Here is a 26,464-nt window from a genome sequence, read left to right on the forward strand (position 1 = left end):
CCTCGTCCTTGCGTCGACTACCGCAGGCTTAATTCCATCACTAAGGATCAAATTTATCCGATCCCTAACATCGAGGAGCGCCTTGAGAAAGTTAGTAGCGCTCAGTTTATTTCCACCCTAGATCTTGTCAGGGGTTATTGGCAGGTTCCACTTACAGAAGAGGCTAGTAGGTATGCGGCGTTCATTTCACCAATGGGAACATTCCGTCCTAAAGTGTTGAGTTTTGGTTTGAAGAACGCGCCATACTGTTTTTCAAGCCTCATGGATAAAGTGTTGCGGGGACAGCAAGAATTCGCTTTACCGTATCTAGACGACGTAGCGATATTCTCCGCATCCTGGTCTGAGCATATGACACACTTGCGGGCAGTGCTAACCCGCCTGCGCGAAGCGGGCTTGACAGTCAAGGCTCCTAAGTGCCAGTTAGCACAGGCCGAGGTTGTCTACCTCGGTCACGTGATTGGTCAGGGTCGTCGCCGCCCCTCTGAAATAAAAGTGGCCGCTGTGCGAGACTTTCCGCAACCGCGCACCAAGACCGATATTCGGTCGTTCTTGGGTGTCGCCGGCTACTATCAGAGGTACATCCCTAGGTACTCTGATATCGCGGCTCCCCTGACGGATGCTCTAAGAAAAACAGAGCCTCAAACAGTCGTCTGGGACGAGACAAAGGAAAGAGCTTTTAGCGCCCTAAAGAGTGCCCTAACAAGCCAGCCTGTGCTACGATCGCCAGACTATACAAAAGGGTTCATTGTTCAGTGCGATGCTAGTGAGCGAGGCATGGGCGTTGTACTGTGCCAACGGGAAAATGGAGAAGTAGAACACCCCGTCCTGTATGCTAGTCGTAAGCTGTCCAGTCGTGAGCAGGCGTATAGCGCCACCGAGAAAGAGTGTGCATGTCTCGTGTGGGCCGTTCAGAAATTGTCATGCTATCTAGCCGGCTCGAGGTTTATCATTGAGACGGATCACTGCCCTCTCCAATGGCTGCAGACCATCTCTCCCAAAAATGGCCGCCTCCTGCGCTGGAGCCTCGCTTTACAACAATATTCCTTTGAGGTGCGTTACAAAAAGGGGAGTCTCAACGGTAACGCCGATGGCTTAAGTCGAAGCCCCTAACGTAGGAATCAGCCTCAAAATTGTTTGTTACTGATGTTTTTCTTCCTGAGGCAGGATTTTTTTTTAACATATTGCTTTTGTTTAGTGTTTCAAAGTGATGATATGCTTTCTAGTGCAATTTTTCAATTTGTGGACGCGTTCTGAGTGATGCTAGACTACTGTAAGGAACTAGGCAGTGGTATAAAAAGGGGAAAGAGCCTGGCAGGGCTTAGTGAGGGTTGTGCCGTGCTTGCTGACTGAGCGGTTGAGTTTCAGCGTAGTTCTAACGCTTGCCGGGAACGAGAACAAAAATGTGAACTCTCCCGAAGTCACTTTGCAGTGTCCCGTGCGAACCTGAACAAGAGAACGAGGCCTTCTCTGTGCGCTGCGCTCAAGAAACGTCGAGGGACGCCCGACTTCGGTTATGAGCATCATCGAGCGACATCCCTCCGGACAGCGGATGCAGTCCCCTGTCCATCGGGATCTCCTTCCCCCGGCGGGGCGGTCTGTTGCGTTTCGCCTGCGACACGTGGTTTTGCCGGCGCGACTGCGGCGGGGCGGCAGACATTTTGGCCCGATCGTCGTCGCCGCAACACTCATCGCCAGGTGTTTCCAGGCGCGACTGCGGCGATGCGACCGCCTAGGGATCATCCTCGCATTCCAGTTATTGGGCCCGAAACAGGCGATGCCAAAGCAGGGATCTCGTTCCAGTCATTGTGCCCGAAACAGGCGATGCCAAAGCAGGGATCTCATTCCAGTTATTGGGCCCGAAACAGGCGATGCCAAAGCAGGGATCTCGTTCCAGTCATTGTGCCCGAAACAGGCGATGCCAAAGCAGGGACCATCCTCTCATTACAGTCATTGTGTCCGACCGGCAGCGCCACGACAGGGTGCTACGAGATCGTGCTCGACATGGTGCTACGGCATCGCTACGACAGTGTGCGTCACCATTAGCCCATTGTACATTCACGTGCTCGTCGTTTGAGGGGTTCCTTCTTGCCCTCAACTGCGAGAGTATAAAAACAGCTGCCCCCGGACGCCAAAAGGAGGGCTCCGATTTCTTCTGTTGAGTGAAGTGCTCTCCCGTCTCTCTACTTCGGTCAAACCTGACCGCCAACTCTTTGCGATGTTAAAATAAACAAGTTGTTTCGTTGTTACCAGTCGACTCATGCTTTGCCGGGACCTTCGGATGCTTCCAGTTGTACCCCAGGCCGCCAGGCCAACGCTACCCTTGGGGCTTGCGACCCAGGTACAACCACGGGCGTCAGCGCCGAGTTCCCAACAGATCGTACCAGCAGTCAGATCCGAAACACAGGCTACTCCGGGTGTGCAACGGGAGGTACAGGTCGCTTCTGCGAACCGCGGGAAGGAACTAGGGGAATGGCTCGTCGATTGTCCACCACTAATTTTGTGCGTTATGATGGATTGAACAAAGGACGACGAAAGGATTAACGGCTCACAAGGGACCAGTTGTCCTTACTTTGTGAAACGCAGCCGGTTCTCGTTCTTGATTCGCTGACAAGATGCGCAAACTTTATCAGGAATGTGTTCAATGGGGCTGGTTGGTTCATCGTTCATCAGGAGGCTTATTTAGGCACTCCTGGCACCGCAGCGGGTCTGTAAATCCTGACTCGCAACCGTTCTGTTTGACCAGGCGGGACGCCAACCAAGCGCATTTCGTGCACTGCTGGGGACTTATCGCTCTGGACTCAGCACAATACCCCCAATCGCTCGAGCAGTCGCAATCCATACGTATGCGGCTCGCCAGGGGAGAGAATGACCGTGGCGCCCCCTGCCAGTTTCATCGGGATAAGTCATCGGCGCTCAATTCCCAGACCAACGATTTGAAAGGAGTCGGTGGCAGTGCCCTTTCATCTTTCGCGCGGCATCTGTGGTCGCCGTCGTATAGGCGCCGGCTGTGGCGCCTCACGTCGCTACCGCATAATGGCATTGGACGAGTATAGCGGTGGCGTATGCTGTGCGCACAATGGCCGGTCTGTTTTCGCGTGGTTCGTCGCGTGAGACGCGGGGTCATTCTTTGTGCGCCTTTTGATCTGCGAATGTGAATGAAGTTTGGAGCTGCCGAACATTGCCGAGGCGCTTCTTTCGATATATTTACGCAGGATGAGCTTTGCGGGAATCCACGAGGCGGGGGTAGGCTTACGAAAGGTACAGTTGCCACCCTCGTTACAATAGCGCTATATAAGGTAAGCTCATTGGAGTTGTTTGGTACAAACAGAGCCCCAACTCCGGGCTCTGTATGCCGTATGCTGAACTAGCAATAGGCACGTCCATTTGTTAATAGAGGCTAAATCGATGGGCACTTATTCATCGCAGCTGGAAGTGACTGATGTGAATGGCGTTAGGTTAGACATCCAACCATTCAAAGAAAAAAAAAACAATCTGCTGACTTTCAAGCTCAGCTGTATTGTCATATCTCAGCTATAACAGATGAAGGAATATTAATTAGGTTGACCGGCACTGTACATCGTTTGCGTAGTACTTTATCCAGCGTCAAAGAGTTGCGTGTGCCCGTTACCTTAGTCTACGTATATTGCAACATACGAGCTTGGCGATGAGCATCGCGATAGCGAATTGACTCAACGTTAAACTCTTTTATTCATTAGTTTTTTTTTTTCGAATGCCGCCATGATAGGGACACGCTTCTGGCTTTTTACTGGACCCGAGCCATGGGATGCTGAGCCACTATAGAAGACCTTTCGTGGAGCAAAATAGACGTGCCAGTAAAATAAAACAAAAGGAAATGTAGAAGAAAGTGGCCGCGCAGTTTCGAATACACGCAGAGGGAATGATCGTTGTGTATTCCCTGCGCCGGAAGTGGGTCACCGGAAAAGACGGAGCGGAAGTGGCGTAGTTCCAGCCTGATGCGCGTCGAGCGCGGCACGAATTGGCCGTGGGCGCGACTTCCGTTTCGAAACGCACATGGCTGTTAAAGTGGGAAGAATTTTTTCTCATGTTTCCTATTATTGTTACCGTATAGTTCTTGTTTCCTTCTGTAATAATTCTTGGTCGATTCTCGAACCCCGGTCCATTTCTGAGCTGTACATAGACTCGCAGAAACGCCGAAAGCCTCGTTAGGCCTGTCCCTAGTTCGGTAATGGGCTTAGTGTGTTGCAGTTAAGTTATTTTTTTTCTGTGTTGCTGCCGAGTTCATTTCTCGAAAACGCGCGTCAGCTGGGATTCACAAAAGGGGAGAGACTGTACGACGTCGACGTTGAACGAAACTGGTGCTTCCGCTTGTCCGACGGTCCCGGTTAGCTTTTATTAGCTAAATGGGAGCAGCGATTTACGACGGTCGTCGCTTGTGATTTAGTCCCTGCTGAGGCGAAAATGTGCGCGGTGATTTGTCGTCATTAGGGCAGCGGGAAGTTGATCGTCTTTCGTATCTTCCTGGTGCCCGTTGTTATATAAGCCTCTACGGAAAGTTTCAGAAGTGGGGCTGCACGTAGGTTTGCACTTCGTGAAAGAAAAGAAAATGAAAGAAAGATTAGGTTGGGGTAGTGGGTCGCGCTGATGATTATCGTGTTCATGATGGTGATGATGGAGGTGGTGGTCGTGGTGGTCTGGATGAAGAGAGAGAGAGAGCGCTAACGCTTAAATATGGAACACTCCGGCGTATTTTTCGGGGCCTTATTCGGCCTTATTGTGGATGAAAGAAGAGAATAAAACGCTGGTCGGGCATACGACCGGCCGTAGCGTAAGAAATCGACTGCGAGCAGTTGCGTTAGATGTTAGATTTTAGCTCATGCCGACGTACATAGACAAACATGTGACCTATATATATATATATATATATATATATATATATATATATATATATATATATATATATATATATATATATATACATATATATATATATATATAGGTATGTAAGGTAAGATTTGGAGAGGAAGCCCGCCCGTTCAATATAAATGAAGGGCCATCGGCCACAGATGACAGCGTCGTCGCTCCTCTCTTCGGTGCCTTCTTTATGGGTTCGAAAATGCCGTGCGCGGTTAGCCGCGAAAGAGGTGTCACGGAAGAGTAAAAATAAAGAAGAAAGAAAAAGAAGGCATAGTTCCGACAAGCCAGACGCCAGCCGCTCCGTCCTCGCTTCTCGCCTGTCCCTGCGAGCCGCGTGGCGCTTGAAACAAAAAAACATAAAAAATGCGACGATCATACTGACGGTATAAAGAAGGACACGAGGAGAGGGGGGGGGGGGTTGCTCTGTGACGGGAAAGCGGCCGCGACGTAGCCGACGCTCGCCTGCCGCGTGGATCGTACCCGCAGCGGCGAGAGAGAGAGAGAGAGAGAGAGAGTAAAACATCTTTATTAATAATATTTGAATGGCGAGAGCAGTGTGGGACGAACCCTCAGTCCAGGGTCCCTGAGATGATTCCGGCGATGTTTCGAGCCCGTTGTATCACAGAGCGGCGAGAGGCAAGCACAGCTGCGCAGCTCCTCACAGGACGAAGACGGCGACGTAGAACGCTCGAAGTACTGCATGCGCTGTGGAGGGGGGCCGTCTTTATTCCTTTTATTTCTTTTTTCGGCGTGTACTTTTCAAATAATTATTATCGGTTCTTCCGCCTAATATACTGCTTTAATTTTAACATGTAATTTCATATTTCAACAGCGTTTATACTACGTAGCAGTCCTGAAATTCACTTCTGATTATAACTTGGAACAACGCACCCATTTTGTGGCCAATCGCCCATAGTGGGTGTGTGAGCCACACGTTCGATAGAACACAACAGCGACGGCCGACGCCGGGCTGGACCGCAAGGTACACGGTCACGAAGCAAGAAAACAGGTTATTTTTTTTTTCTTACTCCGCGGCCACGGCACACTCAAGCGGACGTTAAAGAGCAAAAGTGAGCCGGTCAAGGCTGGTAAGGTGTGTAACGCTCGCAGGGACAGGCGAGAAGCAAGGACGGAGAGGCTGGCGTCTGGCTTGTCGGAACTATGCCTTCTTTTTCTTTCTTCTTTATTTTTAATCTTCCGTGACACCTCTTTCGCGGCTACCCGCGCACGGCATTTTGGAACCCATAAAGAAGGCACCGAAGAGAGGAGCGATGACACTGTCATCTGTGGCGGATGGTCCTTCATTTATATTGAACGGGCGGGCTTCCTCTCCAAATCTTGAGAGTTGTCTTTTTTGTTGTTGTCTGTTCCTCGGTGCCGCGTTGCTTTGTTTCTTCCCCTGCTCAAGCAAAAAAAGAATAAAACTGAAATGCATGATCCTTACGAACAACGCTCGGTTGCGCAAAACGGCGAATGGGAAAGACTTTGTTTTACCGCGTTTTGAGCGGTACGCGGTGTTTGTTTCGAGCCTCCCGAGTCCCTTGGAAGCCGTTTTTAATGTCGCTAATGTTCTACAGTCAGGTCAGCATCATTTTTCTTTTTTTTTTTTCTTTTTGTACGCCTATCGTGCGTCTGCTTTTTCGTATCGTGATGCCGTAACATGTAGCTTCTAAACGACGGAACTGTAGCCGGCGGGATTTTCTTTCTTTCTTTCTTTCTTTCTTTCTTTCTTTCTTTCTTTCTTTCTTTCTTTCTTTCCTTCTTTCATTCTTTCTTTCTTTCTTTCTTTCTTTCTTTCTTTCTTTCTTTCTTTCTTTCTTTCTTTCTTTCTTTCTTTCTTTCTTTCTTTGGTGAGATTACGACCGTGCGCGTCTGTGCGTCGCCTTTCTCCACAAGAAAAGATTTGAAATGTTTTGTGTTACTGCATATGCATATTTTTTTTTAATTATGCGGCTGACGGCACCCCGCGTAACATCTTCGCATTGACGCGGCACTCCATTAACTCCCATCGATGGACCCTTCAAGTTTTTGTGGTCATGATTGCCCTAGCGCGCGCACTGTCACCTGCTCGTCATCATTTTTTCATCGTACAGCTAAAGACTGGAACGGCCTTCCCCACCACGTCGCTGCCATCACCACCTCATCTGCCTTCGTGGATGAAGTAACGAGTATTCTGTCTTCAAAATAAGATAGGGGGCAACCTCCTGTATTTTTGTACCACCCACCCTTTATGTAATATCCCGCAAGGGGTCTTTAAGGTAATGAAATGAAATGAAATGATTAATCAGCACGAAGACACATCCCCGAAAAAAAAGGCACACACACATAGACACATGTCACAGGCACTGCGTTAATTATGCCCAGAAGCAAGCATCATGCTAGCCCAACAACGTGTCACCCTTGTCGTTCTTTGTTCAGATTTTCTATTTGTTTTCGTTAGTACATCCGAGGTTCACGGAAGCAGAATTTGCCTGCGAATAAAGAGAGGGACAGTTTATTATAGAAAAGGGCAGAGTAGCCGGCCTGAGCTCGTATGTTGTGTACCTTCTACAGTGCACAGAATACGAATGAAGCGAGAAAAAAAAAAAGCGAAACATCACGAACATTACAGGAAGTAGGGATGCGTATGTACAATATCCACGTAACACAGTGGTCTCGCTGAAGCCTGCAAGTCCAGTCCACTGTTCTGCAAGCAGTCTAGAACAGCACTCGTAGCTGCTTTCTTGCTGCCGTGCTGTTAGAGAACGGATGGTCGGCTTTCTATCGATTCATGACGAATGACGCGATGTTTGAGAGCAGGATGGTTCGTGTACGAAGCGCTAAGGGATGCGATATCATCAGAACAACGCGAAAATATACAAATCGGTAGTTATACGGGTGGACGATCGTGCAGTAACGTAAGCCTGCTCGAGACGAAGCTAACGGGATTCGTGCGTGTCTACTCGTGCATTCAAGACTGCGCATAAACGGGTGAACGCGCCGCTGCATATAAAGTGGCCTGTTCTTGGGGATAAGGCGATTGCGCTCCCTCGGTCGTGAGCTTTCCACGCACGCCTCGTGAACGACGATATAGGGCTCGCTTCCCAAAGCGATAGGAATCCGCGAGAGAGGAGCTCAAGCGACGCCGAGTCGAGACATCGCCCGCGAGTACATTTGGCGAAGCCTTGCCGTAGCTCTTCCTACGTACAGTCGCCGTCATATACTCAACGCCTTCTTGCTTCTCCTGCACGGAGGGTCTTGGCGATTTCTGGTGGGCGTGCCTTGAATTGTTTCTACAGGTTATAGGGCTTCTTGCTTCCAAGACATGTGGCGTTTGCTCACTGCACTTTGCGTTTGTTAAAATTATAAACCGCTGTGTGGATTCACTGTAAGGATTGTGTTATGGGGGTGGCAGAATTCATTATTTACAGCGTAGAGAGAGAGAGAGAGAGAGAGAGAGAGAGAGAGAGAGAGAGAGAGAGAAATAAAAGTAGGGCCGACACGGGCTCTGTCTTCGAAATATTTCTTGAAAACGTGACGATTTAGTGTACAAGGTGACGCATGCAAAACACCTGGAACACAAATAAATAAAAAGATGGGGGGGGGGGGGGCGTTAGGGGGTGTTGAGGATGGAGCGCTAGTGAAACAGCAAAAAAGTGACAAAATAAAAAAGTAGATTCGATGAGGCTTAAGTGTAATCTGGATAGGCGAATTCATGCCTAGTGGGAGCGATATGTTATTTCGTTACTGTTTTGGCTGTTTGCATCCATTTCAGATCATTCCGAACAAAACATTTTTTGATCGCCGACCTTATGAACATTCGCACCAGAGGGCGACAAAGACACTGTTACGATTCGTAAATACAACAGTCTTGCGAAAACGGCAGCCCTAACTGGTCTTAGTTGTTATCCACGCGCTGCAATCGTGTGCGGTGATTGTGACTGGCCGTGATGGTGTGCCTACGCTCTCTTTCTATTTCCCTCTTATCTTTCTACTTCCCTTGTTCCCAGCTGTAAAGCAGCTAATCGGATTTTCTGCTCTGGTTAACCTCTCTACTTTTCTTCCTTCTTTCATTTCTCTCTCTCTGTCTGGCTGTTTCAACTTTTTCCTGCTCACTCTGCATACTTCGCAATGCTCGTAAGTTTTCGACAAACTTTTGGTTGAAAGACAGCGCTCGTATCGTGTCTCTACTTTTCCTTATCTTAATCGTTTTCGCGCGGTGTTGTTCGTTGTGTTGTTCCAAGTCACCCAGTAATCCCCTCTTTGTTTCTCACAGATCTTGTCGGTGGGGCTCATTCAGAAGGTGGTAAGAGTGTCTTCCTGGGTGCGCGGCACAGAGTTCAGCGCTAGTGCACAGCTCGTGCGGGTTACCCTTTTTATCTTTACACATGCAAGTCCAAAAGAACTTCTGTTTAAGACATCTTGACCAACACGTTGTAATAACCTACAAATATACAAAATTATTCAGCTGGCACCACGTTTGTTCGTCACGGTTAGAATGTTTGCGACAAATTTATTTTACTGCTAAGTAAAACAAGAAAGCTGCATACGTGAGCTAGTGGCATGGGATACTTTCCTTCTCTCTGAACGCATGAAGAACATGTGTACGTACAGCAAACTAAAAAAAAATACTTATATTATCTTGGCTAACTTGACTAAAAAATGCATGACCGGAATGTTTCTGGAGTCATTAATGCTGACAAAGCGTGCTTAAAAATGTCTGTAGAGCCGCGATTTTCTTGTGTAAAACAACACTGCATGCATAAAGCATTATCCTGAAGAAATGTTCGGAAGCCTATAGAATTGTAGGCTCAGAGATACCATTATAGAGCTCATTGACCCGTCAAGCGCTTTATCTACATGTTGAGACTGCCTGTGAAGACAGTATAAGCTTCGACGTTCTTGTGTCGGGGCAGATGCTCCTTTCAGTGCCTTTCAGTGTGGGGCTTCGTCTGTCTGCACCTTCCGCTGAAGCGAGATGCAACGTTCGTTGCAAAGAAACAAGAAAATGCAAAAAAAAAAAAACGCAATCCTTCAACCCAGCGACATAAAAACGTATGTTTAGTAGTGGGAGCCGAAACACAACGCAATACGAACAAATGTAAAGCGAAGCGAAATGGGCACAACTAACGTGCGCGACATCAAAGCTGTCTCGTGCCTGTCGTCCCTCGTAAACGATCGACCGGGCGGCAAGGGAGTGCGCGAGAGGGCAGGACCGAGAATAAAACTTGGCCAATGACACGGAGCTGGATTTTTCGCAGTTTCGAAGCTGCGCCCGGGGAGATGCTTGCATTTCAGGGATGGGTCCATGGGAGCATAGAGGGTCAGGGTGTAAGTGTAGGGTGGAAGCTCGTGCATTCGCAGTGCGAAGCCTGGCGCGATATATGCGACGTTGGGCATACGAGCGTGCAGGTTCGCTTCGTTTCATGACAGCCCGCCGACTTCAACATCGTAGGGAGCGGTAGAACCCGAGGGAACTCGAGCTTCGCGATATGCCGGCAGCTTGCGACGGCGTCAGTCGTCGACTTACCCTCCAGGGAAGGAAGGAAAGTACTTGTTCCTTCGCGCGAGAGTGCACCGAGAGAAATGCGGAGGTGGGCTCTGCGTCGAACGTGATCCGACATACAGATCTCCGGTTCGAAAAGGAAGAAGGACCTGTGGGCGAATTCCCAAAGCTTTTCTCGTTCGGGAGAACTGTGTGCCATTGTCGGTCGCCTTAGCTAATGCTGTAATCTCTCACTTCCCCATTTCCCTCCTACGTATATATGGGGCAACAAACTGGATAACGCTTGGTTGTAACATCTCGCCCTGCATCTTCTTCGCCCTTCTCCTGTTTCTATCCATGTTCCCAACACTACGATTGGATGTCATCTGCTCTTTCGAACAGTTCTGGCGCAAGAAAGTTGTTTTCTGAATGCGGACCGTGCTCCGTGCGACGATTTCGCGCGGTGAAACAAAAAGGTGGCACCGAGGAAAAAAAAAATAAAGCGTTCATATGGCGAGAAGTTGTATGAACGGCGACGTAGCACGAAGAAGGCACGTAGCTACGAAACTGTACGAAATATATTTCGCCAGTTCAATAAAACAATCGTTGTGATCTGGAGATAGAATCGGTGCGTAACCGCATTTCGATGGCCGCTGCTTTACCAACACGGCTTTGTTAGCTGTGTTGGCAGCTGTGGAGGGTGAATGCAACGACAAGTCTAATCAGCCTCACTCCTTTGTGCAAATCAGCCTTTCAAAAATTAGATACTTGACCGCGTGCAAAAAAGAAAAATGCTACCCCTTACATAACACGACTGCTATCGTAGCGAAATCGTGTATGCGAAAAAAGAAAAGAAAAGAAATAATAACTGTAACTCAGAAGGCAGGCAGCTGGCCCTCCCTCCGGAAAACACTACCGTGACGTGCCATCGGTGCATCACCTTACCTTCATGGCGCCTGCTGCGCCTTCGAGGTGGAAACGTGCCGCGCGCACGCAACCCTGCTATATATTGAACGTCTGCGGTACAGGGAATTAAAACGGAAGCGGAGGTTGGCGCGGCCGAGACTAGAGCGCGTAGATATACCAGAACGCACGCTATATATATATATATATATATATATATATGTAGTGAAGGCCGTCCAACACTGACATCCGCCTGCCATTGTCTCGGGCAACCCGCTGTCGCAACCGAGACAAGGAGGTGGATAGGGAATGTTGGGAGGGAGGAGCTGGAAGGGGGATGGGGAAGGGTTGGTGGGCTCCGTGCGCCTACGTTTTCTCCCTTTTTCCGTCCGGCCTCCTTCCTTGGGTGCGGGCGAGCTGCTGCATTTCCAGTTTCATATCCTGCTTCCCTCGTTGCCTTGTACATACATCTCGCTCAAGGCTACGGCAGCGAAAAGAAAGCTGGCAAGGAGGGAGTACTGCTACAGGGAGGGAACGGCTCGCCTTCGTGTTTTGGTTTTTCCCTGTCTTTTTTTTTCTCTTTGTTTCGTTATACAAATATACGAGTATGTATTTTTTTAAAAACCCAGTGCTAGTACATATTGTGTCTGTAAATGAAATAATCGATGCTACCTGCAGGAGCAATATCAAGACGTTCACGTCAGAGGTAGCAGCAAACATGTGTCTGTAAGGCGCGGTAGAAAGGGCTCTTACTTTTTTTTTTTAAACCCTTCTCTTGTAAGTGATTTTGTTTAAGATTGTTCTGCCGCTTAGAATACATGGCGCACAGTTGAGTGCTTGATAGTAGTGTATTGAGAGAAAGATAAATGAGTCGCATTACTACGTCTGTAGAGGTTAAACCTTGTACGAGCGGGTGAATGACGCAGACGAGTGTTAAATAGCTTCGAAAAGAAACAACTAGGGCAGCTTTGTGCCCTAATTGGGAGAGTTCGTGATCGGAAGCGGAGTGAGCGTTATTACGAAGTGGACGAAAAGAACCGCTCTACCTCTGTCTTTATCCGAAGCGTCCTTTTTTTAAATTTTTTTTCGTTTCTTCGATTGCTTCAAACGCCCTTAGTCAAGGGGTATTACATGAAATCTGTACATTTACATCTAATGCATGCATTTCGCAGTTAATGCATACATTCACGAATAAATACGATCGATCGTACTTGCTACGGCGGTTTTACTTGCTATAGCGACCGACAAGGAGAAAAGAAACACATGCAGCAAGAAAAAAGTGTTTGTACATATTTGTGAAACCTTTTCTCTGTCACATATGGGCCTCCAAAATGTTTAATCATTCAAAATTTTACTTCCGATAGCTATAGTTATACATAGTGTTTGTTCTGATGCGTGTCATCTATTCTCGGGCCCGTTGTTAGTCATGTCTAATCATGCAGTATAGGGGTAGGAAGCAAATGAGATGAAAAAGAAAAAAAAACTTAGAGAAAAACGCGAGGGTTATGTAATAAAATATTATAAGCAATAGCAGTCATTCGCAGCGAGCGTGCCAGGTGACGCTACAACGCACCGCCGCACCAAACATGTGAAGAGGTTTAAGCAAGACGCGTAGTATCCGTGTTTTGCTAGCCTGAGTCCGTCAACGTCCAGCTGAAGGTGTGATCGAGGACATACTTCGGCATGCCCCGCGCGCAAGAGACACCTGGAGTTTCTATCGGAAGTCCCTTTACGTCGAAGTTCTATGTGAAGAGCCTTTCATTTCTTTGGCAGTATTCATTTCAGCGATAGCAGATGCCGGATACAGCGGTGACTGAATGCCGGTTGTAGAAATAAGAGTAGGCAGCCGCACTGGATTCTTGATGGAAACTTCGCTTATAGCGCAGCGCACGGTAGTGAGAAGGGTGAATTCAGGAGACGGAAAATACCTCGTCTGAACGTATCGGTGCCCTCGACGCGTTTTTCCTAGAAATGGCTCAAACCATGAGCAATAGCTATCATTTACGCAAGACAGAACACTTAAAAACTCGCCCGCTTTTGTTTTGTGTTCAATTTCCTCGTAGAAAAACCTTCTCATGGAAGCTGCGGTGGCTCTTCAAAGGCGATGTATGGGGCGTTCCACTGCACCAATGCTGTGCTCAAATCGCCCGAGGCGGAATGAGCACTCTAGCTTGGTTTTGAGACATTATAATGTGCGCCATCTCGCGGAGCGTGTCGGTTATTCCTCGGTTCAATTACGATGAAGGTGCTGTCTATTCGCGTTGTTGCGTTTCATTTTTTTTTTCCGTTTTATCATATGGTGTCCTTGTTCTTTCGTTCCTTCCACAGTCTAGATGTGCTTCTACGGGGTTTAGGGTTTTGGAGCATGGTTCTTGCTGGAGGCCGGCTCGCCGTGCTGGCTCAGTGCCCAGGGTTGGTTGATTTGGAGAGCAGGGTCCCGGGATCGAGTTCCAACAATGACTGCGGCCTTCTGGAGCCACGAGGCGCGAAATGTCAGAACGCTTCGTCTGCTTATTGTTTCATTGCGCAATAAAAAGACACCCAGCGGTGAAAATTAATCCGGAGCACCTCCACACCCATCCTTTTCGATGTGCCTCGTAAACCATGGTTGTTATCTTCTACGTTGTTGTACTTTGACTCATTGACTGTCTGTAAACCTCTCTATACATTCTTTCTCTCCCTTCTCTCCCTTCCCCTTCTCCCTTCCTCCGGCGTATACTGTAGCCAACCAGACTCTTGACTGGTTAACATCGCTACCTTCCTTATATCCTTCTCTGTCTCTTCTCTCTCTTATTGTAGTGCAGGCATAACGACTGGGCAAAAGGCACATTAAAAAACACAAAGTGCTATAGTTATGTGAAAGAAACGTTAGCGCTTTGTGTTGTCTAATGTGCCCTCGGTCGTTTTGCCTGCGCTATAACAAAGTAGAAGATGCCATACCAACAAGGGGCCCATATAGCTACCCTCATCAGCCGTGGTAAACGCAATCAATCAATCAATCAATCAATCAATCAATCAATCAATCAATCAATCAATCAATCAATCAATCAATCAATCAATCTTACGTTAGGCGCAGGCTAGTTCGGATACGCTTAGCAATTCTGTCTGCTTTCAAAGGAAACACCAAGTATATGTGCGGCGTGGTTTTTATTATGCTTACGGCGTGCGCGTATAGAAAACGAAAACTACATCAACGACAAACATTTCTCGCACGACGTGAATAACGACGACAAGAAGGAGAGAGACCACTGCTGCTTAGACGAGAGCACATGCAGTCAAGCGTGCCATGTCAGATAAACGTGCGTACGCATGACAGATGCTTCCGCGATGTCTTTTGCTTTATTTCTATTCCACCCAATGCACGTTTCTGGCGCATTGAAAATGAGATGCCTTCCTCGCACAGCGCGAAGCTGCCATCGCGTCGCGCCTGCGAATCCTGTGCCAGACAGCGATCGTGGCTCTGCCTCCCAGAACCACGAGGGAACGCGAGTCTGGAGTTTTGAAATCGGCCGGCAGCCAGTATTTTTTTTTTTTCGCGAGGCGTAGCCGTAGTGACGAGCTGGGTTGCTTTATTCACTCGATACCCGAAGTGCAAATCATCGCTGACGTTCGCTATACTCCTCGGTTCAATGAGAAACCGTGTTTCTGACGACGCTGTCGGGTACAGCCGTCGCTGTCGGCTTCTCGTCTTTTGACGAATCATTGTGCGCTCTCTGCAGTGCGAGTGTTTGAAATTCGACGCGTGAAGTGGCGTGCGCGTGCTGAAAGCGCCTGGTCTTTCTCAGCGCCGAGATTTTCACCGACGACGTCCGCTGTCGATATCCGCGCTGCTGCGCACGCCGTCGCGTGCTCCACGTCTTGGGAGGACGTCATTCGAGAGGTTTGGCGGGACGCCTTCCCGATGCCTTTTAGCCTTTTTCTGATGTACGTTTTTTTCGCTTTGTTCTTTCTTCTCGCCATTCAAGGCGAGCACGAAGATTCTCTCTCTCTCTCTCGAGCGCATACTGTACCTCATCGAGGTACATCTCGCTTACGGCGGTTTGTCGACAGCATAGCAGCGATACTAGGCTAGAAAGTGCAAGAAATATAGCGTGCAATGGTGTGTAGATTTACGGCGTGCTGCGTATAGTGCGCCTCTATCGCGTTGCGGCATTCTGGAAGTTCTCGCAGTGGTACCTTTTGTTTATAACGCGTTCATGCTCATGAATTTGAATATGATTTGGACGAAGGGCGAGCATAATGTTTCTTTTTCTAAGGTTATAGACTCATTTAAATTTTATTATCGCATGGTTGGCTGTCCGAGTTCAAGATGAAACTGAAGATTAAAGAAAAGAACAATAAACGTTTTTTCTTTAAGTTTCTCTCCAACGAATTAGCTTATGAAACTTGAGATTAAAATAACATTATAAGAAAAGAGCATCCTGTAAAAGCACACTTGCCGCAGGTGCTCCCAACGGGTCCTTCCGTTTCAATAAGGTAGATACTCATGCCGGTTGGTGTGGGACATAGCTCTGATTTCGTAAGACCAGCGCTTAAACGAAGCACACAGAAAAGAAGGATTCTCACACATTGTGTTAACTATCGACCGTAGTACTTTATTTCTTCATAGCTTGAAACGTTATGCAAACCCTCCCCCCTCCCCTGCCCCTTTTACCCCTAATAATAAAAAAAAAGATAAGGGAATTAGGAACTCCACTTAGGCACAACTGTCGCGACAGATACAATACTTCTTTTTCATGCAGTCAACGAGATGGTGTGCTGATAGACATGTCTCCTTGTGTGTATGTGTGCGTGCGTATGTGCGTGCGCGCAATGAATATTTTAAATATTTCCCGAGTCGCCATGCTCTCCCAATCCCTACCCCATTCATCCTTAATCCTTTCCCTTTCTCTATTGGCTTTTGATGGCGTATAAAATTTCAAGGCAAGAGGCGACGAACTCCATCACTAGGTTGCTAGTCAGCAGAGTGTATGTGTCGTTCTTTTCACTGCGTTTCTTCTAAGCGCTGGTCTTGCGAAGTCTGAGCTATCCTGCCGGTGTTCCTCTCCGAGGTTTTTTTCAATCTCGGAACATGTGTCCCTATAGTTATCGTGCTATGTTTGCCTCTCTTTTCGAAGCCCTCATTCTGATCACGCTTAATTTTTCACGCCTCACGTGACCGTCGAGCGGACCGTCGCTGCCCCGCCCACTCTCCCCCACGTGACTTCCGTTTGGTAAGTGCGACGTACGATGCCACGTCATTTCTTGCGCCAGCACGTGCGGCCGGTGGTAGTTGCACGAGCAGTAGTGCGCTTCGCCCTCACGCACTCTCCTAGCTGCCCACGTGACCTTAGCGACGTTACCTTCTCCCTCTTTCCATCGCCGCACAGCCGTAGAAACTATCTGCGCATGTGCGTTGGCGCGATATGCCTGTAGTAATTAGAGAGTTACTTAGAAGCTTGTTCGCCCTGAATGCCTTTCTTGCAGCTGTTTGCCTTGATCTGTCCACGCTTCCGAATGAGTTCCTCTCAGAAAAGAAGAACAAAGTAATTGAATCACCAGTCAAAGTTTACAACGCGAATGTCTTGGCTCTTAGCTGACCAAGGTAAATAAATTAACACATGTGAAAAAAAACAACAACAATGTAGCACAACGCGCGTATAGCTTCGCTAAACGCTATGAACGCAGAAACAGAAACCTGTGTATGTAATAAAATGCTATCTTAACGGAAAAAATGTACGAGCACAAAAATGAAAGGCACACTATATAGGATAACACATATAAACACCTTGGCTTATTAGAACTCGTGTTATTGCTAAGTGACCAGAACATCTCGTTTTAGTTCGTAATTTTCCTCTGCGCCGCTACTATTTATTTGCATTATCATTCTTGCATAAGTTAAAGTTCTTTCAGAAATTAGTAACATCTTGGTGAGGGCTGTTGGTTCATCTTCAGAACTATATTCAAAATCGTGCCAGAAGATCTCCGAACCTCTGTGTGTCCTTTCATCAGTCGCCCTGTTTGAACATCGTTTTTTCAGCAACTTACCTTGGCGCTCATCTGGAAACGTGGTACTGTCGTAGTTATTCGCAGCTTTACATTTTGACATTCCCAGCTCGATGCGATGCATTCGATTTTAGGGCGACTGTTTCCAGAAAAAAGAGAAGACCTATAATTTCCAAAAGTTGTCTGCCTAGAAGCACAGCGGCTCGGCGTTGGAAAAAAGAAACCGTCGTTACGACCGTACAATAGCTACCCGAATCTTCTGGACGCTGAACGCCTGAAAAAATACGCAGGCGTTTTCAATGAACAACTCGGCAAGCCTAAATACAGGGATGGGGCTTCTTACACCCCATAAGAAGAACAGCGTAATATAGGAAGCAAGAAAAGAAGTTGTAGTAATTGTTAAATAGGTGCCATGATCATGAGGAAAACACCGAAAAAAAAGAAAGAAAACATGCTGATTTCTAACCTGCATTATGTCTAACACGACATTGTATCTTAGGTTGTTTGCGAAAGAACTGCAATACGAAACCACTGATTAGGTTTCATTTCAATGTACACCGCGGAACAGTACGAACGCGAACGCCTGATTTGAAATCCGATCTATTAAATGTCCTGGCGTGGCCCTCTCGCGTTGGAATGTGAAAGTAGGACCCGTGGCACTTTCTTGAGCACAGGCGCCACATATCCCTCGGAAGTAAGTCACTTTCAGACTCTCATCAATCAAGTAATCGTTTTAATATCGAGTAGGCATTCCCATTTGTACGGGTGTCGTGTGTACGTGATGACCCGAAGAATTTGTGCACCGCGCATTTTGTACGAATAGCGCTGACGGACCGTGGCCTATAGGCAAGACTTAAGGCCGTTCATCTGCTACCTCGGACAGTTCGAAGCCTTACGAAAAATCAGCTCGCTTAAAGAACTTAGCTTTGAACGATACATGTCTAAGAAAAAAAAAATCGAAAAGAAGGAAAGAAACGCGGCAAATTGCGTCTTGTCATTCGGCGCAACAACTTCGGGTGCTTTGGGAATTGCGCAAAGTGTGTTCTGTGAGCACCCTGAGCGTGTTCATAGTAATAACGGTAATGATCGTTGCGATCGATGGTCAAGCACCGGTCCGGGGCAGAATACTTCCGTAATGCCTGGACGTCTTAACGACCTCGCGCTGTTCGCGATTCCTCTGGACTTTTCCCTCGCCATTCTTCGGTGAATCAGCGGCGACGAACATTGCTCGGCAATGCGTGTTGCTTTCTGTGCGGAATTTAATGGTCGCGCTTCTTATCGATTCGGCCGTCCGAAAGAACAACCTGTATTTTTTTTTTTTCGATTAGCCCGTTTTGTTTTATCGGTCGACCAACTGCTGATCTGCGCGGTTCAATCCGTACGAGCACACAGCAGTACGTCGATTCGATTGCTCGGTCGAAACTTTGTTCCTCTACTTACGCGTAAATCTTGCGAGGCCAGCGCTCAGGCGGACCATTAGGGCGCCCGTGACAAAGGAAAGGGTCACAGGCATTCACCACGAAGGGCATAAACACAAGCGTGTGCGTGTGCGTGCGTGCATGCATGCGTGCGTGTGCCTTAAGCCTCCGAATTTTGTTATTGTTGTCTTCGAGTTCGGGGTGAAACAGCGACATGCCTTACATAATGTTACTGCCTGCTCCGCTTAGAGAAAATACGGATCACAAAAGAAAAAACTTGAATTACGGTGATATTCAAGAAAAATGCGCCACTCATAGCGTTTCGCGCAAAAATTTATGCTTGTCGTGTTGAAAAAGTGTCGTTCATGTTATTACAAACAGTGATTGGCTTGCTTCTCCCGTTTTCAAGCTGAGCGTTTGCGTATCGTCTTGTACGCTGACAGATTGCAGCCTAAACAAGTTTATTTTAGCGTATCTTCACTTGCGCACTGAAACGCTACCTATCTTTCCAGCAAAGCTCGCTTCACCTATGACAGCCGTGTCGCAGGGAAAGCCGAACGCAAAAAGCCAGTGGGCTTTTTCGGGGATAGTCTCCGAACGTGTCGGACCGTCGCGGCTTTCGCTCGAGCGATTTCCCACGGGATGAAGTCTGCAGTCAAGCCTTGTGCTTAGATTCTTGACTTCGTTTCTTTCGTTTCTTTTTTTTTAACTTTTTATCATTGCTGGTAAGTGATGCCCGGAGGTGACGTTGTTCTTTCTTTCTGCTTTTTTCCCTTGAACGTCTGAAAGCAAGTGGGTCACTGCATAAAGATGCGTCGTCGACCATAAAATATAACCTAACTTGAGCGCTGTTTATAACATACTGATTGTGGCATAGAGAAGCTTATGGTCTCCGCAGTTTTAGTATTCGAGAATTTACATTTCAGAGAACGGATTCTGACGCGATATTTCGGTTGTTGTTTGGTTTGCGGTGCATTGGCTATATTTGTACTGTTCGCCGAAGCTTTCTTTCTTTCTTTCTTTCTTTCTTTCTTTCTTTCTTTCTTTTCTCTTGTCTCCTGCAACTGCGCGTTCTTCGTGGCTCCTTAGCATAATGCTTCGAAGCTGATATGGTAATTGTGCATTTGTCTTTTGTGCTAAATCCACGGATACATAGTTTATTTTTGTAGTTTCGTGCGCTGCAAAGGAGCAACGGCGAGGCGCTGTTGTCAAATTCGCGAATTCGCATATCAGGTCTGTCCAGACCTTCCCTGACGGGGGCCTCTTTTACGCTTCGCCGAGCCGAGCGATACGCTCGTGAGAATTTGTGTTATTAGAATGCTGGCTGGTTTGGCACTGTCGGTGCTTTGTGCGCGAACTTGTTTATTATTATTTTTTATAACATCCCGCTCGTTTTGCCATCCTTTTCGCTCGTTTCTCGGTTGCCTTCCGCTCCTCTTGTTTCCTCGTAAAATATACGTATAGTATACGTATACGTATAGTATACGCAAAGTATACATATTGCTGTGCTGTCGGTGATTTGCATATCATTCGCACGCTCAGCGTTATGCCTCGCGGTCATGTTAGGGTGTGGCATCAACGTCGTCTCGTTATGCTTTCTTTTTTTTCTGTTGTGCTTCTCTGACGTTCAGATAGCTGGAAGATTGCAATTTGCTGTTCACTTGTGCGTTTTTGTGTACCTTTCTTTTTTTTTTTTTTAGATCCACGATGTGATGGACGTGTTCATAAAAAAACCAAAGAGAAACGGCATGCAGAAGCGCTTGAGCAACTGCAACAAAAATACTCAAATAACGCCGTCTGGCGCTGAAATGGCGTCCAATTTTAGTTCCGCGCCTATCCTGCTAACGTGTAGTTCGAGGACACTTGCGTTACGACGCAGCCCATTTCGTTATTGTCCATGAGTTGCTAATGCGGTGTCTTTACGGCTTGAACCCTGCTCCCGACAGCCTCACAGCTGCAGATTTGCCCCAATGGCCCATGTAGTCTCCTTTCCTTCATTCTTATTTTTTTTTCGTATCTTGGTTCATCCATTCATCCATCAACTCATTCACAGATGTTTCTTTTTCTTCTTTATTTCATTCATTGATTCATTTCCTGGCAGTAGTGAATTACTTCTTTGTCTCCGATGGGGCCTGCGCCTTCTGCAGCAGGTCACGATCCTCCAACAGAACGCAATTCGCGCGTGCTTGGCTAGCGCATCGAAAATGCCGAGCTCGTTCTTTAATATCTGTTCCTTTTGTTTTTCTTTTTTAGGTCGCTGGCATAAAAATGCGATTGTCTCTCTGTGCTTTCGTGCGTGTCTTAGATGCTGCCGCGCCTTTGTCCGAAGAGCAACCAAAAGCGAAAAAAGTGCCCACGCTTCGTTATCATGTGTCGTCCCGCGCGGTGGCCGCGTCGTTGCGCGAGCGAACGTGTGTCGTTGCCGCATGTGCGACGGCCTTTCTGTGCGGCCAGGAGCATGCATGTCGTCCACGTGACCCACTTGTTCGATATTGTTTAGTTATTGGGCGCATATGGCGGACGCCGCCCCTGCGCGTCATTCTAAAGTGGCAATTCCAGCGGGCCGTTCTGCGTTTGCTCTTTGCGGTTTGTGTTGAAATTTTCTTGAGGATGCCGTTGTTTTCGGTTTATGTACAAAGTGCTAGGCGCCGGCGTGCCTATTTGTTATTCGTGTCGAGTGGTCTTTCTTGCTGCATCTCTGTCTTCTTTCTTTCAGTCCACCCCCCCCCCCCCCTTTTATCCTACTTTTTGGAGGCCTTATTTTCTCTTCAAGTGCCCGTACAGCCGGCGTCGCGAGTTGCAGATTCATTGTGGTCTTTTGAGAGGGCTTGTTCTGATCGGCTTTATTTTAAACTTTCTCCCGTTAAGCGTTACTGGAAGATTAGCGGGATTTCGATGGTAACGATTTAATCGCAATTTCGTATTTTTTCACGATTGACCTAACGTTAGGGTTTACGGTAAGTCGTCAGTGGGGATAACACACATAACGCGTCGACCTTTGATATTATAAGATTAAAAACAAGAAGATGAGTTGGACAGCTCACGTAGTGCGTGCAACAAACAATCGGCGTTATATGTGGCGGAATGTTTGCCACGAAAAGGGAAATGTAGTCGAACATGGCAGATGATTCGGCGCAGTCGCATGACGCTAAGAAATTCGGGGAAAACGAAATCTGTCCATTGTGCTGGTATTTTTTCACTGACGAGCACTGCTTCTCTCATTTCGCCGTTATTTTTCCGCTAACTACTCTTAGCGCTATACTTACCTTCTCAAGAGATCGTTTGTGTCGTCAATCCGCCAGATAGCGCAAATTTGCTCTTCCACTATACGCTGTCAGTGATTTCAACTGAAGCACCCCAAAGCTTGTCGTAGTCTTTCTTTGTCGTTTGTTTCGTTTTAGCGCCATCGCATGCTGACGACGCTCAGACACAAAAGTGTTGCGCATAATTCCCCTAGCTATATGCTGTGCCCCGAGGCTCTCTCTGCCGCGGCGCGCTCAAGAGCATCACTCATTCGCGCACCGCGGCAACTCGGCGGTAGAGAAAGGAAACTATTTATAGGCACCCGGCCGGCCTATATTTTTTCGATTTAGAACTTTCGCAGAGCACGTGGCGGTTTCCGTGTGATGCCGCGATGTCGGTGGATGTGGCACCACCTCCGATCACGCGAGTCATCCATCGTGCCACGAGGCTGAGTCAACTCGCGGGAGGCAGCCTCGCTTTCCTTTTCTCTCTCGCGTTTAGAGCAGCCACTCCTGTTACATTTTTTTTTTGTTCTCTCGCTCTCCTCATCGCGATGTATAGCTTGTTTTCGCTGTTTTCGAGTCCTGTCGGTTCTCTTTGCGCGGCTCGGGTCCGTTTAATTTTAGAGCCCCCCGAGTTCAAGATTGGGGCCGCCCGCTAGGAACTTTCCCTCGGAGAGTCAGTGGGTGGTGCGTAAACAAACGGACCCTGGCGCGTCAGGAGTGAACCTCCAGCCCATCTTTTTTTTTTCTCTCTCTTTTTTTTTTACCTCGCCGCAGGGAAAAACGAAAACAGCTAAGACACCGGCGTCGCGAGAGTTTCAGCCTACTCTTGTATAAAGCAACAAGAAAATGGCCCCGAAAATTATGGCCCCAAAAGTTATTCACGTTGACGCCAGTGTGACGCCAAAACCACTGTATTCATGCGACAGCGTTACCTAACTCATCTAATTTTGTCCTGACTGAACCACACCGGGCTAGTAGTGTTGCCAAAGGCCGGCAGCGTTTGCTGTGTCCCGTAGGCGCGCTCTTGTTTGATCACGTTTCACGTGGGCGTTTATTCAACCTGGAGGGAGGATTCGATCTGGGGCGAATGACTGTGTGAGACAGCAGCGGAGGTGAAAGTCGGCACTGTGGTGGAAACCAAATCCTTTCAAGAGTTTTGTTACTCTGTGTTCACTGGAACAAGGGTGAAGTTCCGGCCGGAGAATGTTTCTGAAACTGGTTTCGTTCAATCCTAAAGCGTCATCAACTTCGTTGCCGTAGTGTCTTACGTCAAAAACCGTCAATTTCGTGTTCTTTCGAATCGCAGGTCCTTTTTTCTTTCACTGCACCCCCTTCGTTGGTGCTATTGCTGCAGCGGTTCGACGAGCCATGCTCGATTTGAAGCTACTTTACGTACGAGACGAACTGTCGTTTCTTCTGGATGCGTTTTCCTTCGCAATTTGCTGCTCGCTTTCCGAGACTGTTCGACTGCGATTATCTCGTAGTTGAAAACGCAGCTGCTCGCATTTGCGTTCCGCCGGAATACGCTGCTCCACCCCGAAGGAAACGCGAACGACAAACGCTAAAAGCACACGTGCGCTTGGCGCGACAGCAGAAAGCGGCGACGGAATAGGCGCCTGTGTGATGATAGCAGGAGAAAGAAAGGTAGGTTTATGTTCCGCTTATAAAAAGAATGAAGGCGCGCTGTCAGTCGTCAGCGGAAGACAACGGAGCGATGCGCAATGTGAGAGGGGGGAAAATAATACGGGGAGAGGTAGGAAAAAGATCAAAGAAAGTCGGGTTGGAAATGACGTTGCGCTGTCAGTGGCGCCGTCTGCCGCGCGATCGTTGGGCGCGATGGCGGCGCCTTTGGCTTCCGGTGCGGCGGCGAGGCGAAGCTCGCTGCAGACGAGAAGGAAGCGAAGAGGAGGCGACGGAGGAGGCGGGCTCGCGCTACGCCGGGTCTTGTGTGACGCCGCGTCAAAGCGCGTTTTCGCCGTCTGCTCCGGCGTGTTGCGGGCGCCGAGTTAAGCGCGGCGCGCTCTCTCCGAACCGAGAGCAGCGCTTTGCCTGTTCCTTCCCTTCTAGTTTTATAATGCTTTTGTAGGACTTTCGCTGTCGGTTGGCGGTGTGTTCCCCAGACATTCGTCGTGTGTGTGTTGTGTGAGGACGTGCGTCTCCAAGTTCATCCCTCCAAGCGGCGGTGCCACACACCTAGCACCCCTCATCGAAAGAGAAACGAAACAAACCTCAGGCATTGCCTGCGCCGAAGACTTGCTGGTTATACTTTACTTGTGCGCTAGTTCTGCTACTGTGCCTCCCGGTTCACAAGTTCTTTTGGTGAGCGCGAACTCGTACCCCATTGCACCTCAGTTACTCCACTCCCGCTGCGATCGTCTTAGCGAGCGACGAAGGTCTTCCCCTTATTAAGTTTCTTATCCCAGCATTCAGCTACACTGTGACCGGCCCGCCAACCTACGCGAAGCTTTGCCGCTGTCTCGACCACCGCGGCCTCGTGAGTGGCAAAGCACCGTCATCTGCTGAAGGGAGACGATACCGTGTTCGTATTTGTTTTGCCCTCTCCTCTGGTTTTGGTTCGTCGGCGTGCCTGGAAAACCGCTGTCCGAGCACCGACAATGAACGGCGATCCACCGGATAAGATGTCGACCAAGGTAAAAAAAAGTAAACATTGCGAACTTCGGTTGACACCCGCGCTGCCCCTCTTGATGCTGTGCTATCGGGTGTAGTTTCCATTACGTTCGTGCCGGGTTACTAACTGCTTCAAGCGTGCACTGGAGCCTCAGGCGCGGTCGTATTAAATAACACGACAGGCATGGTGGACCGAGCGGCAAAGGGATCGACTCGCCGCACGTGACTGTCACATGAGACCTCGAAGCTTCGCCGGTAGTGCCACGAGTGGAACCGTGGGCGACCGCTGCAAGCTGTGCTAAAGCTTCAAACAAACGCGGCACAGTTCGTGTACTTACCGTGCTTAGGACGAAAAAAAAAAAGTTGCAAGCTTAAGCATAACTTTGACTTTTCGTGAGAAGTCAGTGCTCTACTAACAAAGCTTTTCAGAGTGCTTATCGGTGTCTTTAAAATCCCTAAACCACACTGAAAGCGACAAAGGCTACCTACCTGGCCGTTGCTGTATTATCGTACGCATGTAAGGAACACATGCCGAATCTGGATGCTTTTGTTTTCATTTTATTGAGTTCAAACTGCCTGCGAATGGGCCAGAGGGGAAACCACTATAATTACGTACGCATTTTTCCTAAGCCGGAAACGCGTTGCATACGGTTGCCGCATAAAGCGAGAGAGAGAGAGAGAAAAAGAAAAGCTTCACGCTTCAGCGACTGACTTCATAAGCAGGGAAGTCTGCTTTCATGGTGGTTTCGGAAGGCTACACGTGGTTTATCACGGGGTTGCGGTCGAGCACTATCAACGTATAGCCTGTGCAAGCTGGCGTAACCAATTGCAGGACATGTTTCGTGGTTAGAACGCAAAGCTTGGCTTTCGACAGTGCACGCTTGTCTGAGGCGACAAGCTGCCGTGTAGTCGCGCGTAGGGGCCGCGCGCCGATAGCTTTAGTAAAAGCAAAATTTGCAATGCAGCGCTCAGGCCTTGCGCATGCGCAGGCAACTAGCTGTATTGGTGGCGCTGCGTTGCAGTGGTCTTTGGATTGATGAAAACATAAATAAGAACGGATACTTTTCAGCAGGGTGAACACGCTATTCAGGGAGAGCGATAGGTATTATTACGACGGAAGGTTTTTGTACGTTTTCTTCCGTTTAGTTGTTGCACAGAACTTGGGCTTAGCCATTAATAACTACGAGAACGAAAATTAAGGACACGCGTCTCTTGCGCGCATCTATACGGCACAGCGGGTTGTCTCAGCAGCAGCGTTGTGACATTTTGTGCGGTGCATTGTTTGATACGTCTTCGCATAAACACCGAACATGCGGCAGGTCTTCTGGGGAGTATCTTTACATGTGCGCGAAACTGGTTATTTCTACTCGCTGTGTGCGTCAGGGGCGTTTTGTATTTATCGCGATTTTAACGTATTTGTCGGCATGTTCTCTTACATGTGTTCTGGTTGAAGTTCAAAGGCAGCAACGGTAGTGGCAGCAGCTTGAAACGGCATTAACGATGGCAGTTTTTCTTTTATTATTCTTGTCATTGTGTGTGGTTTGGCGGTGGCGCTCAGTGGCGGAGTGATTTGTTTGTCGGGGTTAAATGCTTTGTGGTTAAGCACGCCCGCTGTCTTTGCTACGCAAGGGAAAAAAAAAAGAAGACGTGTATAAGTTCCTTTGCAAGGCTCGCGGAGTTTCATACTGACTGTATTATCGACCAGTCATACCGCAGTCTTTCAGCGTGCTCGCCAATCACGTAGATCTTTCTACGACTGATGTATACGGCTTGCTCAAAGACACAGGTTGCTTTTCTTGTTGCTCCTTTAAAGACTTTGGCTATCTGCCGCTTGTTATTAAGAGCTGCTTAAACTTGGCGAGGAATAAATGACGGTACACAGTTGGTCGATGAATACGAGCAGCATTTAGACGGTAACGCTC

At 48.1% G+C, this 26,464-nt stretch overlaps 1 protein-coding gene and 1 long non-coding RNA gene across 6 annotated transcripts in view; one reads left to right on the forward strand and one right to left on the reverse strand.

Moving 5' to 3' along the window:
* The window catches only part of LOC142557637 (adenosylhomocysteinase-like 1), a 271,459-nt gene that overhangs the window by 128,950 nt on the left and 116,045 nt on the right, over positions 1 to 26,464 (forward strand). The window contains exon 1 of one of the 5 annotated variants that reach the window (XM_075669616.1): positions 23,851 to 24,565. The exons of the other annotated variants lie outside the window; for them this stretch is intronic. Coding sequence (XP_075525731.1) covers positions 24,530 to 24,565 — 36 coding nt within the window. The 5' untranslated portion in view covers positions 23,851 to 24,529. Of the gene's footprint in view, positions 1 to 23,850; positions 24,566 to 26,464 lie in introns of those variants that run through there. 5 annotated transcript variants of the gene reach the window in all.
* The window catches only part of LOC142557641 (uncharacterized), a 137,416-nt gene that overhangs the window by 107,820 nt on the left and 3,132 nt on the right, over positions 1 to 26,464 (reverse strand). The gene's annotated exons all lie outside the window — the stretch shown is intronic.

The sequence above is a fragment of the Dermacentor variabilis genome, chromosome 9 (assembly GCF_050947875.1).
Source record: "Dermacentor variabilis isolate Ectoservices chromosome 9, ASM5094787v1, whole genome shotgun sequence".
Classification (NCBI taxonomy): domain Eukaryota; kingdom Metazoa; phylum Arthropoda; class Arachnida; order Ixodida; family Ixodidae; genus Dermacentor; species Dermacentor variabilis.